This window comes from Desmodus rotundus, chromosome 3, assembly GCF_022682495.2.
Source record: "Desmodus rotundus isolate HL8 chromosome 3, HLdesRot8A.1, whole genome shotgun sequence".
Lineage (NCBI taxonomy): Eukaryota > Metazoa > Chordata > Mammalia > Chiroptera > Phyllostomidae > Desmodus > Desmodus rotundus.
The window spans coordinates 19,172,640-19,191,377 of NC_071389.1; the positions used below are offsets into that span (position 1 = coordinate 19,172,640).

At 38.7% G+C, this 18,738-nt stretch overlaps 1 protein-coding gene across 15 annotated transcripts in view; it reads right to left on the reverse strand.

Annotated features, from left to right (window-relative positions):
- The window catches only part of PUM1 (pumilio RNA binding family member 1), a 117,143-nt gene that overhangs the window by 60,383 nt on the left and 38,022 nt on the right, over window positions 1-18,738 (reverse strand). For 8 of the 15 annotated variants that reach the window (XM_024554486.3, XM_024554485.3, XM_053921384.1 and 5 more), the window contains exons 4-5: window positions 10,226-10,334; window positions 9,080-9,258 (exon numbers count right to left, since the gene is read on the reverse strand). The exons of 6 other annotated variants lie outside the window; for them this stretch is intronic. In XM_024554486.3, coding sequence (XP_024410254.1) covers window positions 9,080-9,258; window positions 10,226-10,334 — 288 coding nt within the window. The remainder of the gene's footprint in view (window positions 1-9,079; window positions 9,259-10,225; window positions 10,335-18,738) is intronic. One more of the 15 variants, XM_024554482.3, reaches the window with a different exon arrangement.

Here is an 18,738-nt window from a genome sequence, read left to right on the forward strand (position 1 = left end):
GCAGCCTAAGTTAAGACCTTGATTTCCAAAAGGAAAAGATTTAGTGTGGTGACTTGACATGGTACAGAGAGCTTGGCACAATCTTACCAAAAGGTAACTATTGTTTTTATAAAAGTAGACACAGGCAACCTCACTTGTCCCCCACCTCTGACTTCTGGTTGAAGGCAGAAACAAATACACCCAGATCAAATGAAAGCTCCCAGTCAAAGGCGAAATCAAATCAGAAGAGGAGGAGTGCTGCCGCCAGCATTTCCCGTCACCAAGACCACACCTCCCCGGGGAGAGGTCAGTAATGGAGGCTGGAGCAGCAGGCGGCTGTGAATGGGTAGGCCTGCACGTGCAGAACAAACAGACGCCCTCGGAGTAGTTCTTAAAGGTCTCTGACTAGAACAGGGGGCTCATGTACCTTGACAGGCTTAGACCTTTCAACTCAGTTCAGAGCCTGTTGTACTTCCAAAATCATTCTCTGTTCAAACGCAAGGCAGAAAAAGGAAGATGTCGTGGCTAACATGAACAAAGGAATATATACAAGAAGGAACTTAGGACATAGAACTTAGTTTCATGTGGCATCAAGATGATAAATCAGTCTTGGCAGCCACTGACATGTGACTTTCACAGCAGAATCTTCAAAGTACAAGACTGTTGGTGGTTCCAAAGCAGTGAGTGATGGCTAATTAAGCACCACAGTGAGATCTCAAAGCAGAGATGAAAATATGACAGGTTTCTGGAGACAAAGTTATTTCAAAATGTCCAGAGACAATAGCTCCCTCTTCCTGAAAAGATAAAACTGACAGTAGCTATTTCATTTTCATATCCCCAGCACTAAATACAGCGCCTGGCAGAAGTTTAAAAACTATCACAAAGAAAATTGTATTACCAAAAAAATTTCCTACAAAATTTAACTGCTAAAAGAAGGGTCCTCCCACTGTCTTTAGATAAGAACCCCGGAGGCGGAGACATGGTCTAGGTAACAAATAAGGACATGAGTCAGACTCATCAATGTCAGTAATAAAGAGCATAAAAGGATCACCCAACTAACACACCTAAGTCACCTTCCCCAAATCTACAAATCAAGTCATTGGCTTAGGAGAACAGCTCAGCTTCAACTTCTCACAAGGAGTTCACAAGGTCTGTGGGCCAAAATGGGAAGACAATGGGATAAAGGAGTAGGAAGTTTTACCAACAAGCAAGAAATCTGGTGACAGGAGGCTCACTCACCAAATCAATGCTCTGTGTTACCTTTCCTCAGTGACCCTTGTGACAAGGGCTTGCTGAGAAGCAGAAGCTGCTCCGCCACCAGTCTGGAAGCAGTCCGTAGCCTGAAATCTTGGCCACTGATACTTCCATTCTCAATTATATAGCTAAAGGCTAGGTTTTCAGAGGTAGCCCTGGGGGTGGGCTGTTTTTCATCTGTATAATCCATTCAAATAAAATACACTATCTGGTTTACTATGAGTAGGTTATTAATGGCTCACCAGAAAAGTAGGTTCCTTCTATTTGAAGGTGGGGAGGGTCCCAAAGGAGTCTTCTATTTCTTGATTGTAGATGTATGGGCGTATTCATTTTGTAAAAATTCATCAAAATGAACACGTATGAGTTACACACTTTCCTATACATAGGTCATAGTTCAACAAAAGTTGAAAGAAAAAAGTTCAGTAAATCAACAACAGCCCTAAATAAAAATAGTTGACATAAAAGTCTGATTTCTGAATGGTACCAAGAGTAAAAAGTCTAAATTATTAAAAAAATACAGGATTCAAAATCATAAAAATGATCTCTCAGAAATGTAAAGGCCCTAGAGAGAGAATAGGGGTATAAATAGACTGGTATATTTTATGGGATTTTAAAAAATTGTTTTAATATTTAAGATAAGATGTTCGTAACTACATGGTATTTAAGAAAGTACTAACTCAGACTGCACAGAATCTACATGCTATTTTAATTACCTACATTTACTGGTCACAGGACTTTGAACAGGTTATTAAACCTGAGCCTTAGTTTTCTCATCCCCAAAACAGTAACTTTGTTTAAAACACAGTACTTGCAAACATCTATGAAATAATACGTGTGCAAAAAAGCTTTGTAAAGTATAAATCATTTTATACAAAAGTAATGTAACAGCTATACACTAAGAGAGAATTTCTTATGTCACGTTATCTGTGATATTAAGATTAAAATCATAAATGCCCTGATTGTGTGGTTTAACTTTAATGTAAGTGTATACTGTCAATCTGACCCCACCAGGGACACTGTCATTTTCACAATGCAGTGGCTCTACGAGAGCCATTTAGTTTGGGTATCACAATCTTTTTAAAATTTACAAGTGTGTCTGGGCTCGCTACCAGAGATTCTGACTTAATTGGTCTGTACAAGTTCCCACAAACGTTATAAAGAGTTCTCCAGTTAACTCCAATAAGCAGTCACAATTGAAAACCATTGTAATTAAGTCCAATACAAACATCATAAAAACAGGGCTTACATTTTGCTTTTTTTCACACACTACCTAGTATGTAATAGTATTAGAAAAGTCTATTAACTAAATGAAAGAAAAAGCAAAAAAAAAAAAAAAGGATTAACAGCACCTTTTTTGTGGATTTCAATGTTAACCCAAACCTGTAGTACTCAAATACAGGCTTCAGTGAGTGCTCCACATGTAAACAGCCGAGCCCAGTCAAAATCTCAAGAGTGGGGCCAAGAAGGATTCTGTGAGACCCCAGATCAACAGAGGCAGAGGAATGTTCCATTGCTAGATATTGAGGAACTGAGAGAAAAGCAGACAGATAGAAGAAACATATATTGTAGAGATCATAGTACATCTACTTATGACTCAGCTTCCTCAAAAGACGCATATGAAGAAAATTTCAGGGAATATCTATTATTTCTGAGTGAAGTCAGAGAAATGAGAATTTAACTTGCAATAAGTTGCAAGTGATTTTATCACAAAGCTCCATATGGCACAAGTAACATTTAATGAAATTAGTAAATTTCTTCTCCTCTTCTTTTTTTTTTTTTAAAGATTTTATCTATTTATTTTAGAGACACGGGAAGGGAGAGAGAAAGAGAGGGAGAAGAACATCAATGTGTGGTTGCCTCTCCCACGCCCCCCACTGTGGGCCCGGCCTACAACCCAGGCACGTGCCCTGACCGGGAATTGAACCACCAGCAATCCCTTGGCTTGCAGGTCAAGCACTCAATCCACACCAGTGAGGGCTCCTCTCCTCTGTTTTAAAAAGGAGCATTTAACATACCTGCTTGACACACTGAGTCCAGAAACCCTAACACTAACTGAACAAGTGGTTTCTCCTGCACATATTGTCTGTTTTTTACAAAATGTCAAAAAAACTGAAACATCCATTTCCTTTAAAGCTCAGCAATTTATAGCTCCACCAGTAATTTAAAAAAATTTGTTTTTATTATTAAAAAATGGCCCTGGCTGGTGTGGCTCAGTGAATCCAGCACCAACCTGCGGACCAAAAGGTTGCCAGCTCGATTCCCAGTCAAAGTACATGCCTGGCTTACAGACCAGGTCCCTAGGCCGGGGTGTGTGAGAAGCAGCCAATCAATGTTTCTCTTACACATCGATGTCTCTCCCTCTCTTCCTCCTTTCCCTTCTCTCTAAAAACAAATAAATAAAACACTTTAAAAAAATATTTAAAAACAAGTAAAAGTTTGAAATTACTAGCCATGTGAATTACTCTTTTAGGTTGACATACAATCTACTGTGAGGGAGTCAACTAATAAACAAGCCAGTCTGACATAATAGAAAGCAATATAGTTAAGAACTGAAATCAGAACAAAGTTTGAATCCAGACACCATCATTTGCTTTCCAAGCCTCATTTTTCTTATCTATAAATTCAACAGTTACCTCAAAGGGTTGTTTCAATGATTAAATAAGGCAACTCATGAAAGAGCAATTCTTTTTTAAAAAAATTCTTAGCAGTCCTCTATCCAATTTTCATTTTTTACCACTGTCTTTTTAAAAACACACCCACCCTTAACTCTACTCCCCCAAAGCTTCAAAATTGCTAGACATCTCATGTTTTCCCCGCTGAAAAGAAACTGCTATAGCTCTAATCATTAGATTCTTCGTCCCACTGACTTTCTCTGAGATATGTGTAGAGAATCATGCCACCACCAACTGTATTTCATCAAATCTGAGACACCATCAATCGATAAGACACACAATCATTTTATATGCTGCTAAAAAGGAAACACTGGCAATTAAACTATGACGTGCTGTCATTTGAAAGATACATCCCAACTTTAAAATGAACGAAACAAGGAGATGTGCACTTTAGAAGGAGTGGAACACAAAATATACCAGGCACTGCACGTATGATCAAATTCCTGGTGTGCAGAAAGCTAAGAGTGTTTCTGTCTGTTGTGTAACCACCAGATCCAAAAGAAAAAAAAACTTATCTTAAATGTGTAGAATGGTATTCATTATTACAGAAATCAAAACCAAAAATAGGTTTTCTAAAAGTTTTCTTTTTACTTTTTATCTAGTCAGTGCCTAAAAATTTGATATTGCAAAGTACAGCATGCAGATTTCTCGTTCAAGGGAAGCTCAATTCTAAAAGAACTCCACCCTGTAAAAAAAAAGTTTCTGTATTTGATCCACAGCTTCCTGGTAATTTAAACTTCCAAGAAAAATATGTTTTACAGTAGTATTTAACAGACCTGAATATGCATACAAAATCACCTAAGGGTCTTGTCAAAATGCAGGCTTTGATTCAATAGGCCTGGGATAGGGTCTGACATTCTGTATTTCTAGTAAGTTTCCAGATGATGATGATGCTATTGGCCCATAGACTTTGAGGAGCAAGATTTTATAAGGTTTACAAAGCATGTTCATATATATTATCTAGCCATATGAATTAAGACTTTTGGGGTTTTAATTATTCCCATTTTGCAGATGAGGAAATTAAGATCCTGTTGAGACTTAAACCCAACTTTTATTTGCATTATACTGCATAAGGTTTTTAAACAAAATAAATTAAAGTAGCACTGGTTACTTAAATGCAGTAAAGCCCAGCTGGTGTGGCTCAGTGGACTGAGTGCAGGCCTGCAAACCAAAGGGTCCCCAGTTCAATTCCCAGTTGGGGCACATGTCTAGGTTGCGGGCCAGGTCCCGGATAGTGGGTATGTGAGAAACAACCACACATTGATGTCTCTCTCCCTCTCTTTCTCCCTCCCTTCCCCTCTCTCTAGAAATAAATAAAATCTTTTAAGTAAATAAATAAATGAATAAATACATGCAGTAAAGACCAGAAAAGCAAGCCATCGAGTTTCATGACCCAAACGAACTCCTGTGAGTGCACACGCATTCTCTAGTTCGTATGGCGGTCAGTCTGCACAAACAAGCGGAGAGGCCCTCCCACGATGTTTTTTCTAAATCTTTCTTCCGGGACTACAGTGGTCTTCACCCTAACTGAAGCTTACAGTGGTCTTTCTCATTTCAGTGGGTACCATGAACCAGTAAGATAGAAATTATGAAAGACAGAAAGTTCTGACTGGCTAGGCTTCAATCTATTTGAATATCAACTGGCACGTAAAAAAATAAAATTTTCAATAACAGGGTCCTTATAGCCAATTTCAGCCAGTGGCTTCAAAACACCACAGTTACGTGTGATTTTGTAAAAGCATTCTGAACCATGCTTTTTGGGGGGGTAGGTGGGTGTCTTATTCTAGGAATAAAAGATACAAAAATAAATAAAATTAAATGAAAATAAAAAGATGACCCTGGTCATCTTAACTGACTTAACTGGTATTCTGAGGTTTCCTATTCTGAAAACTGCTATCCTGAAGTTTTTGTTTCCTATGTGAAATACTACCAAAAAATTTACAGTGCATGCTAAGTACAAAATACTGCTGTTGAATTCTAAATGTCAGCCTGAAAGTACTCTAATCACAGAAGTCAAAATTACCAAATTGAATCCAGTTCTACAATCAAAATGAACTTTAAAAAGCTAGACAGAGTTAAATACCTTCATTCCACTGTAGCCAGAAAACAACCTTACTGAAAATGGAAAACCACTTTATAATGAGTAGATTACTTTGATTCTAAACCTAACCTTCTTTAATTGAAAAGTTCATCAGTCTGGATTATCTGTCATCAGTATCTGAGAATCATCCCTTAGTACTTGTTTTGAGGTCCACATTCATTATGTCATCAGAAATGATGTTTTCTGCTCTCAGGGGATTAAAACGAGGCTTTTCCATGGCTTACTGGAGGTAATGCTGGTACAGCCACCCAAAATGTAAAATCATCCGAGTGCTCTGACCCAAAAAGCACCAATTACCCACCCTTTAGGACTGACTATTAGCTATAAGAAGCTTGTTGGCCTTTGAACACAACACTTTGAAGGACAGACTAGATTTTTTTTTAAGCCCACCTTTTCCAGTAAGATGCATGCATATCATGACAAGCAAAAGTGATTGAGGTTTCTATGACCAGAGCTTTGGTCAGATGTTATCCTAACCAACAGGCAGAGCAAAGCCAGGTTAGGGGTGAGACCAGCAGGAGTCAACCAGCAGGATGACAGACTGATGTCACTGACCAGTCCCTCCCATATCACCCTTTAGATGGCATCCACATCAAAATATAGACTATTTCATTACCCACACCCATCCTTCTGAGAAGAATCTGGAACACAACTGAGCAGAATTTTCATTTATCTTAACGCAAACCTCAGAGGCTCAGTAAATTATCTGATTGTTAGTGTTCAATTTCCTGACCTCTGTCCTGAGGTCTTAACTTCTGGTGACAATACTGTAAAGAGCTAAAAATCACCAGTCTCCCAAAACAAGTAAGGATGGACGTTGCCTTTATAAATACAAATACAAGACACAATGCAAAAGATACAGCTTTGTCATAAGATTAATTAATGAAACAATTGTTCAAAAAGAGAAAAATGGCCCTAGCAGGGTAACACAGTGGTTGGAGTATTGTCCCAATACGCCAACATTGTGGGTTCAATTCCTAGTCAGGGCACACACAAGAATCAACCAGTGAATGCATAAATAAGTGGAACAACAAATTGGTATCTCTCTCTCTCTCTCAAGTCAATAAATAAAAAAGTTAAATTAAAATATATTTAAAAAAGAGAAAAACAGACAAAAATAATAATTCAATCCCAGCATTTTATCTTTGTCCTTATTCCAATTATTTGTCTGCCTCCAGTAAACTTCCCAGTAACCCAGGCACACAACCCTTAGATAACACACAAGAATGAGAAACTGACACATAACAGAGAATTCATGGCAGGAGTCATGTAGGTTCCAGTTCACCACACTAACAACTTACCTATACGTGATACTAACTTTTCTCCTATAGTAAATAACTAAAAGTTATTGGCAGAAATTAGAAGGCAACACTTCCTATGAGGAATCTGTGCTCATGAAATAGTATGAAAACAAAAGAAGAGGTAAGCTGGAGATGTAGTAACATCATTCTTCCCATAGCACAATAGGCAAATGATCATTTTTGCCTGACCCCATTCCCCACATCCAAAGCTCACACCTTGTTTTTCCCAAGCAGCCTCTTTGGAAGGTTCAAATAAAAAGTGTCTTTTCCTATCTGGATCCACAAGCCACTAAACCTGACCTCCATCTTTACAGGGTCAAAAGATCCAAAATAATCAGGTCAGCTTTGGAATGGCTAGTACTCAAGACTAAGACAAAAGCCCCAGTTTAGTTCCTAGATCTTCCTGGATCTTCCTGTGGGTTGTTATAAAAGATGCTTGTCTGGCTAAATTCCTCACACCAAATGTCTAGGTGTGGCACTGGGAGAAATCCAAGCCAGCCTCTTAGAGAAGTTCTCTTCACTTCATTTTTTCTGGTTCTTCTGTATGATGAAAAGCTCCAGGTACGTCAAGTGTCAATGTCAGTGGAAGCATCAACTTAGACATGCCTAGAATAAAGCTAACTCCACGTGGACCTATTCTCTTCATGCCAACAAATCATTCACTTAATATCCACTAACATATTGAAGAACTGTACTTGATACTTGAGGAATTGCACCAAAAATTAACTACTGCTACTTTAAAGGAGTTTCAAGTAGAATGGGGAAAATAGAACCAAGACTCTGACATCTAGCAACAGATGTATGCCAATAAAAATACTAACAAATGCTGTAAGATAAAGAAAGTTATGGAGGAAAAAGTAGTATGATTGGGGAGTGGGGCGAGTCTCTTAAATGACTGCTAACAAGGAGTATTAGCCCAAAAAGACTTCGGGGAGGAAGAGCTTTGAAAAGGTACAAAACAAACTGAGTTGGGGGGGGGGGGGGGGGAAAGGGGAAGAGAGATTCAGGGTGCCTCTCATGGCCTTCCTATCTGTGACTTGAATATAAAACCAGTCACAGGGTACTAAACGAGAAAAGACTCCAATATTTATGTGTTAAGATCTAGGAAGTCGATGACATAAGAAAGGACTAGTTTTGAGAAAGGCTATCAAGACGCTTGAGAAGGACTGCTTAGACTTAAAAGGGAAGACGCTGTAGACACAGAAGCTGCTTTGGCTAAAATATGGCATCACAGAACTCAATGGTAATGAATTTGAAAAAAAGTAGAGGTATAGAATTAACAGAATTTCTAATTTTCTGACACATTGGGTGTGAGAAACAAAGCTGTTCAAAAAAGGTCCGAGAACATTCCATAATTAAAGCCTAGCTAGAAAAACAAGAATGATCCTACATAGCTGATCCATTGTAAGGATTCCTGGGTACATACAAACCACTGTTCTCCAATCTGTTCACTAACACCCCGGTTTCAGCTTTATTTTTTTAATTCCTACACTTTTTACTTTTTTGTGTTTTAAACTAAAAATGGTGCTTTCTGGTAGACCAATGAACTGAGACCCAGATTTCAGTTCTTACCTCACATTACTATCAATATGTCCCCCCCCAAAATTTCTCTATTTTTAAAAGCTTGGTTTGTATCTCATTTCAGTAAGTGTTTCACAATACTCTATAATTAGTGCTGTGAATGTCTAAGGAAACTAAACAGGCATGTTTTGTTTTAGGGGATTAAAAAAAAGAGAGAGAGATATAGGAACAAGTTCCTCAAGCCAACTTACAAATCCTCCTTTTCTTAGACAGGAATCGCCCGGGGATGAGCTCAACACATACTCCACCATGCTAACGCCTAGTCCCCCACTCTCCGACCGTGGGGACAGTACAGAATTGACCTCACTGTTCACATGGAAACTCTGACCAGGTCTTCTCTGCACCATGATTGGCTGGGAAACTGAATGATCTACAAAAAAGATACACAAGCATGATACAGTGCAGCCAGAGGCTCAAAACAAATTACGAGTGATGTCTCATGGATAAACCAATGACGGGGAATCAGGAAACCTGCCATGGTCAGTTGAACCAAAACCTTCTATTGTGCTTTTCCCTAAGTATAATATTCTAAATAGCTAAAGAAAACAGAACACACCCTTCATATATCCAGGATAGCAGAGCAGTTCAGCAGTTCACATAACTGGTTTATCTAGCTAAGTGGATAAATTAATGTTTACCCCTTTCAAGTAGCAGAATTTCTTTTTAATATATTTTATTGGTGTGACTACTAAAACAAAATATGGTTTTACTGCCCTTTTTAAAAACAACATAATTTGATCTCTTCTGATGACTTGCTGTTATTTGAGGTTCCATTCTTACATCGTGCTGTAACAGCACATCAGCTTTTGGATTTTCTGTCTCCTTCCTCCCTACGATCTGTCATTTCCTTCTGTTGTCAGTGTGTCTGCTTCTACAAGTTCTCCCCATCCCTCTTCAAGGGTAGTCTGTCAGAAGAGCATCCGTGCCCAGTGACTTAATTTGGCCCCAAACACATTCATAGATAGATCATCTCATACACGTTACACAGGTGCAAGGGGAGGAAAAAGAAACATGACTTCAAATGGCAGGCATGGATTTTCTACTTCCAAGTATGCTGAGAGCAGTACAGAACAAGAAGTTATAGCTGAAATTATGGTCATTTCAAATAAGACCATTCCCCTGAGACTAGTACTTCAATAAAATATTGAAGACTTGATTTTCTGTTAATTATGTTTTAATAAATTACAGCATATAGCTCCTTTGTGGCAATTATACTACAAGACAGGACAGCTTGACATGCTTATGTCACTGATATAAAATTCACGACTTGCCAAGTGCTGAAGAAAGGAGCTCTAAGACAGGCATAAATCACAGTACAGATGCTAGATCTAGATTACCTGATGTTCCCCAGGCACTGTCTCGCCATTGATCACCCAGGAATATTCCTTTTGGTCCATCTTTGCTGGATTCATCTGTTTCCCAAAACTTTTTACCTGGCAAGAGCTGCTGCAAATTAAAAATAATAGATGCTTTTAAAGAATTCATAGAGGATGAAAGTACAGCAGTCAACACTTTCTTTTAGACAAGGGTACTGAAGATGCTCACGTGCCCTGAAAGTCTTTAATCAGAGTGTTCTGGCTACACAGGTTGTGGTCAGAGCATTATTGTACATTCGGCAAAAAGTCAGAGAAGCCTAAGGCAGAGGGAGGGGGTGCTGCACAGATCAACCCATCACAATAGAGGCTCTGCTTAAATTTCTAGAATTGTTCACTTAACCCATGCCAAGATGTTTTTTGTGGGGGGCGGGGGGGGGGCCCACTAACAGCAGATCTATTAGCTAACTGCTTACTAAGAAGTCTCTTACTGAAAAAAGTACTTACAACTACTAAAACCTTTTTGCCTACATGTGTAATGACCATACAACGTTACTCAAGCTAGAGCATGAACTCAGACCCCACCTCCAGAATGCTGGAGGCAAAATCTACCTCCTTACATACAGAGATTCTGTTAACCAAAACACTTTCATCACCAGAAAGAAAGAATGGGGGAAAAAAAATTCCCCAACTATATTATTAACTTATTCCAAGATTCTGGAAAGACGGAATAGCTGTCTTTCCCCATCACTGGGAGAGAAATAAAAGCTCCTAACCTCAATTAATTTTAACAGTGCTTAGTAATGCCATTAAAGTGACTTCACAAAACATTCTATGCTTCATAGAAATGTAGGCATAATGGCCCTAAACCAATATGAGAACTTTAAACTAGGTTCAACCAAAGAAGTGCAAAGTACCCTTCAAGCAAAACACAAGATACAGTTTTGCACAAGATCAAAGCATTTGTGACCAGAGTTACAAAACAAAATTCCATTAGAAGGCCATCATTCTTCATTCTCTTGTCATCAGCTTTACTTACTGAAATGTCCCTCTTTATTTCCTCTAATTATGTTTTCATTTCGGCTGCTACTAGTTAGACAAGAAACTCAAGTGTCTGAGACAGTATTAATCACTGCTTTTGAACATAAAAGAGCACACCTGGAGAGCTGAATTTTCCAGAGGAAGCACAAACCATTTGCTCTCCTCGACAACACTGTTTACCTTTCCAGTATAAAACCCACCACCCAATGCTAATGGAGGAATAACGCAACATTGCCCTCACTAAAATGAATTTCAACTTTCCAAACCTAAATTTTAGGTTTCTCAGCATAATTTTAACCCAGCTCTATAAATCTATCTGACAGACAGGGGCTACTACCCGGATCAAAGCAGCTTTCCACACATCTTTCTCTTCAGGTCCTGTTTTCTAATCCAACAAAATCGTGACAGAATGCAGATCATGGTCTAGCATTTAGTTACACAGGAGCACAGGTTTATGTGAAGATGAGTGGTTATAAGCAGTCAATTCCTAGTTCATTCTCTGAGGGAAACAAGGAGATAACTGGTCTGTTAACTTGAGAAGATTTGAGAAGGCAGGGAAGGAACAAAGGAACAAAGGGGAACAAGAGCCCAGACCACAGCTAAGGAGTGGAGGTAAGGAAGCCCTGGACCAGACCATGGCATGTGTCCCAGGAACAATCACTGAACTGTCCTGGGCCTAATTCTCTTTGTAAGAATGAAGGAAGCATTTTTCAAGCTGGTGTGGTGATTAGAAGTACTGTTGATGAGTCCTAGCACAATGCCTGCCACAGAGTAGTTTTTCAAAAAATGTATTCAGTGGCATCACAGCAGGCAAAATAGCTGTACGTCACGCAAGGGATAATGAAAATTAATGTGGACTACTCAAGCACAATTCAAGAATTCTTGCTTTTAAACAACTTCTCTCCTTTCAGTTTCAAAATGCCTTCTCACACAATTACACACAGAATTTATTTCCCTACTGGTTGTCCCCTTTCCAACTAACATTCTGATTTTTTTCTCCTATATTTTGTAGGGAGTGTGAGCAAACAGGAGTCGGCATCTGCTTCTCTTCAGAAGTATACCAGAAGAAAGAATGTCAGGAAAAGGGACGCCTCACTTGTGGGTTAATTTTATTCTCCATATAACAGTGGAAAGAGAGCTAAGGTAATCAAAAATATTCATTATAATGCTCATTCATCTCCACACAAATTGGGAAATTTTTATTCAAGCTTAAGGAAAAGCATCTATTAGTACCAGCCTCCGTGTGCAAAATACATATAATCTGTCCATAATTTATCATATTGCTTACTGAAGGCAGAGTCCTTGAACTCAAGGCTTCCAAAATGACTTCTTGGAATCCTGTTATCTTTCCCTGTAGCTTGCCAGGCTGTCATAACATGCAAAGCCAGCAAAAGCCGCTGAACATACAAGCAAGGCTATATACAGGACAAATTCTCTCAAAAGGAAACAAAAATACAACATGTAGGAAGGTGCTAAAAAGTGAAGATTCTCTTTCAAAGTAGTAATACATGAAACTAGTCTCATAGGACTGAATACACGCCAAAAACCTCCAGACCCTAGTCAGATACCAAGAGGCCGTATCTCCCACCATCAACAATCGGTATACATATAAATCCTAAATCGATACTAGGAACAGCCCCAAAAGTACTAGAACTCAATATGCTTTGGCCAAGTAGCAGCAAGAAGACCAATTAACTATTATCAATGAAAACAGGAGGGACTGAAAGGCAAGTCTGTAAGACATAAAGAAAAAGGTGGTAGGAGAGAGGGGTGGCAGCATGCATCTCTGGGAGAAAACAGGTAGAAACTATGGGTGCCCTGCAAGTGGGAAGGAAAGGAAAGCACTGCACCCAAGCGCTTGAGCAAAGACAGAAGCAAACTTAGTAGACTTCTTCGGAGTGTCTGGGTCTTACACAGAACCCAGCATTCCTTTCTTCTCTCCAAAACATACCCATCTCCACTCCTCAGCTGTGTGGTGAGAAGCACATGGAATGACCCCTCTGGTATTCATGTCCTTAGTAATCTCCTTGCCTGACTGTGGCCTAGACTTAGTGACTTCCTTCTAAGGAATAACAAGGCAAAAGTGATGGGTTTTCACTCTCAAGATTATGTTTTTTAAAAAAAGGACTTTCGTCTTCTACTCCTCTCTCTCTTGCCCTCTTCCTCTCACCTCTCATCTGCTTTCTTGGGATAAAGCTGGCCGCTTTATGTTGTGAAACCATGAGAGGTCACTGGGCATCAATGCATTAGGAATAGAGGCCCTCAGTCCACCAACTTGTGAGAAACTTAATCCTGACATCAACCACGCTGAGTGCGCTTGGAGGCAGACAGACCCTTCCCCCAGCTGAAATCTCGACTGCAGCTTTCTAAGGACCCTGAAATACAGGTTACTGCGAAGCCAGGACTGGGTTCTTAACCTCCAGAAACTGTGGGGCTTACACTGTTGTTGTTTTAAGCCACTAAATGTTGGGGTAATTTGTTATATAGCAATGGGTAACTGATATAGTTGTGAATATATGGGTGAGTTTTCTTAGATTCAAAATACTTTTTTGAGTTTGATTTCAAGAAGCACTCCTTGCTTCATTTCTAATATCTAAAATGCAAGCACATTTGAGTTTGGAAAAAATTATGTCCATTCCATTTCATGTTATCCCCTACTCTGGCTTATAGCTCGTATTTAAAGATGACTTGCTTTTTAAAATTCTGTATCAAATCAAGTCAGACATGTTAGGATTACTGAGAATTAGTAGCAAACACATATTTAAGAGTCAACTGAAATATATTACTGTTCAAGTCTGATCATATTAAAATAAGTTACAGTATAAATCTACTGAATTATAAAACAAAATGACGTTGAGTATCCAACTGTTGCTTCAAATTCAACACCAACTGATCTGGAGGTAATGCCATCTGCAGCACTGGCTAAAATACCCTGGGGTTCACCAACTCACTGGCATAAATGCCAGCGGTTGCCAAACCTTCACTTAAACCACATCTAAATTCAGTCACCAAAAACTGGAGTGCACCTAGTGGATGAAAAGGTAGTTGTAGCTTGCTTACCCAATCAAAAACTTTGAAATAAATGCTGTTCTTTGACAGGACAAAAAAGAACAGATAGCAGTAGAGGTTTAGAAAATTCACTTAAAAAAAAAAAAACAAAACTAGGCAGTAAAAGGATTAAAGATTTGACAATCCTGAAGGAAGATAACAGGAATTAGGAATTAGTCCAACAAAAGCAAAGGAGACCCAGGGAGCCAGATGCAGGCAGTATTATCCAGTTGGCATGTTCGTGCACTTGATGCACAAAGAGTCTATCCTTACAGAAAACAACGCGCCAGGCTAGAGAGAAGCTTGACTGCAGTAGCCTAAAAACATCCAAGTAACTTCCCCGGCTCAGGTTCTGCTAACCAAGCACCCTTGGTGTAAGCACTCGGCTTCCTCCTCTGGCCAAACACGCTGATCCCTGGATGCAATTATCCTGTCCACTTGAGAGCTGTTATTTCTCCTGATAAATTATAGTACAATGCATTATGAGTTTTTTTTTTACATTAGTCTCTTGTGGTTCTGGTGAGTGTGGGTTCATTTTGTAATCCAATCATCTCTGAATCACTGGCCAAAGTCCCTGTTTCAAGACTTATGAAACTGAGAACCAGGACTTGGGAGAACCTACATCCTCCCCAGCAACAAAATAGACCTGTATGTACTCTTCTTGCAGTATCCCATTAAATGGGATTCCTAATTACCCCTCTAATGCCGTCTGTTCTCAAATCTTTGACACACACACACACACACACACACACACAACTATCCAGCTTGAACTATCGGTTTGTAAAAGAGAACACTTAAAGAAAAAATCAAGTAAACCTACTCATGAGGCTTCTGGAGAACAAAACAAATCAAGCAGTGGTTTACAAATACTGTTATCCACTTGGGAAACCTCTAAATTTTGACTGGAAACACTTCTTTTATTTTATTATCCAACAAACAGACAAGGCACAAAGCCACACTTGCACAATCAATCATTACATTAACCCCTCCCTAAGAGCCCTTTAAACAGAGGTGGAGGTAATAAAGGGCTGAGAATGTCAAGAACCCCTAGGCTTATTTTAAGACATAATATAGGGGGTAAAGCACACAAGTACTCTGAAATCATTTTTAAAAACTGTTTTTAAATACCAACTATGTGAATTTAAGCCCTCTATGCCTCTGTTTTCTCACCTACAAAACAAACTGTTATGGGAACATTCACCACTCAAAGAATTTGCTGCTAATTCTTTGTTGTTAAATAACAAAATACTAACAAAACTACTGACTAATCAATGAAATGCTAAAAGTGCCCAGCTAGCAGATGTGAGCACAGCATCACCCAGGCTTCTTCTGTGCAAATCCCATAAAATTAAGAGTCCTAACAAAACTCCGTAAGAAGAACCATGACCGCAGCTTTGCAAAAACTAGGAGGCAGGATGTTTTATTAAGGATTGGGCTTGTTTCACCACACCGGCACTAATACTGGCATAGGGAAGTGTCAGTGAAGGTTCCTGATGGTCTCGACAGCAGACGCACACTCCAACAAGTACTGTGTACCCCACAGGAATAAAGCATTCGATCGCTGCTAATATACTCAACATAGCCTGCACAGGGCTGTCTCTCGGAGCAGCAACGTGGCTTCTCAAGGAGTACTACTCACAGGAATGCTACAGCCCTGCAAGCACGATCAGGTTTGATCATGTTATCTGGCGATGCAAACCCCCAACACAAGCTTAGTTTCATTGGCATGTACCCAAATGCTCAAATCAAATACATGATATTTTAACTAGCTGGTAAGATACAGCCCCCTCCCCCACTTTTTTAACAGCTTAGTAATAAATATCTCATTACATTAAAAGAATCTGACATTATTCAGAAAAAGAACACTCAGAACTGACTGAAATATAAAGTATTATCAGTTAGTGCTGATAGTCGAATGCTCTAGTCAGCGCTCTGATGTGTGAAAATTTTCAAAAATACCTTCTCAAAACCTCAGTGCCCTCAGGGGATTAACCTAGCCCTCCATCTCACAGACGGCTGTGGTTGTTGTGCAATCAACTGAGATGAAGACCCCGAACTACACTCCTCTAAATTATGACTAATGTTTTCACAAGACACACTTTAAATATAAAAGTCTAAATCAGTATCTTTTACAAAGCTTAAAGAAAAAGTATATCCATTCACTGTTACAATTCTTTTGGACAATTCTTTTTATATCAGAAAGTATATATGCATCGAGTCATGTTCATTCCTGAGAATTTATGTCAATGATTTAAAAAAAGAAATCAAAAGAAAAATTCTATATTCAACATGTAAGAGCAAAAAAGTTGGGGGCAAGCTAAATGTTCAATAAGGTGGCTATTAAGTACTACAACAATGTAAGCTCACCCAAAATAGCCATAATGACTATATGTAATATTTATAAAATAACAGGAAACTTTAAAAGTAAAATATTCATGTAAAGACTGCTTCTCCTCTTCCCTTTTGGATCAAGATTGGAAAGAAAAATATAAATTGAAATAGGTACTTCCTGGTGTCACAGGATTATGGATGACTTGTTACAAAATATACTTTTTTTTTAATCCACGCCTGAGGACATATGTTGCTTTTAAAGAGGAAGGGAAGGAGAGAGAAACATCAATGCAAGAGACAGACATGACTGGCTGCCCTGGGTGGCGGGACCAGGGACAAAACCTGCAAGCCTTTGGCTGTTGGATAACACATCGACCAACTGGGCCACATCAGCCAGGACTACCAAATACACTTTTATTAGGATTTAGAATTGATTTTCTAATAAATAAAAATTGATGCTATGGGTATACAAAATTCACTACAAATAAATAAGGCATTTTCTCTTAAGCAGAGACATTTTACTTCATTGTAAGTTTGAAGTGACAAAGTCTGTGGCAATTTTAAGGAAAGAGCTCATAACATGTTTCAAACATTTTAAAGCAAGCAGATAACTTCCAATCCACTTTGAAAACTATAGTTTAAATAAGGAATGTTCAAAATGTTCAACAGTTCAGTCACAAAGATGGTGTTTTAGGAGTATGATCTAAATTCTCACTTCCCATTTACATAGTATCTACTAATTAAGGTACTATCCTGCCTTCCTTTTAATCAATTACTCAATACATATATGTAAAGATTATTTTTAATTTAAGATTTTATTTCTTTATATTTTAGAGAGAAGGGAAGGGAAGGAGAAAGAGAGGAAGAGGAATATTGATATGTGAGATAAACACCGATCGGCTGCCTCTCACACACTCTCACAACTGGGGACCAGCCTGCATGCAACCCAGGCATATACCATAACCGGGAATCAAAAGGGTGACCTTTTGCTTTGCAGGACGACACGCAACCTACTGAGCTACCTGGGTCAGGGCAAGAGGATTTTTAAATATTATAACATTTCTGTGTTATTTCATTTCATTCAAATCACAAAACAACTTCTAGGAATAAACATTTGCTACAGTTTATCCACATTTCTCTACAAGGCAGTACCACAACCTGACATCTAGTAATTACTCCTTAAAATCTTTAGCTTATGTAGCAAGGAGGTTACTACTGCACACAAATGTCCATATTAATGGGCTCTTAACTAAATATCTCTTTTGGTTAAAATCTAATACATTCTAAAAAAAATTTCACTTTTGTATAATTATAATTATGTAGTATATAAAATTAACAGATTTTAAAAAATATTTTGCAAAGTTATTAACTATTTGCCATAAGCACTGTTAGTCGTTGTATCGATGGTCCTCTAATAACATTCCACCAATGAGGGTGAAGTCACAGGAATCATTTAGGCCTGGACAATATGCGGCAGTCTGACCTTCTCTCCCACATCTGGAAGACCAACACTACTTTTCTGTCTACTGAAAAAATGAAGTTTCAAAATCTCCAGTACTTACTGATGTAAGTAAGAAGTTATTACTTGAACAACCTGCATTTAGCCACTACTGGAATAATGAAAGCAGTAAATAAAAGATTTCTTTGCCCTGAAAAAAAAGATGGCAAACAAAAACCTACCAGGAATCAAATTGATACATTTAGGAAGCATTTTAAGATAAACACACTAATAGTGTGGTACAGCTATTAAACTTCACAACCACTACAAATGAAGAAAGAAACAATAATGTGGATAGGGCTGGTCAAGGAATGCCTTAAAAGGGAGGTTGGGGGGAAGAACACAGAGAAAAGGACTTTCCACAAAGAGCAAAGTTAGAAATGAAAGCAAGTGGGGCAGGTGTCTCCCAATAAAAAGAGCCTGGTATTGACAGGGGAGGGGTAAGGAAAGGGTGTAAAAGCACTAGTTCAGTCGCCAGTGAGGCTTTAAGGAGCACCAAGGAGTTGGGCTCTAACCCAACAGAGAATAATATCAAAAAACTAATTTAAAAAAGTTAATCTGACATTCTTCTATAAAATGGGGTGAGAGGAAGCGCATGGACGCTGAGAGGCCAAGCACA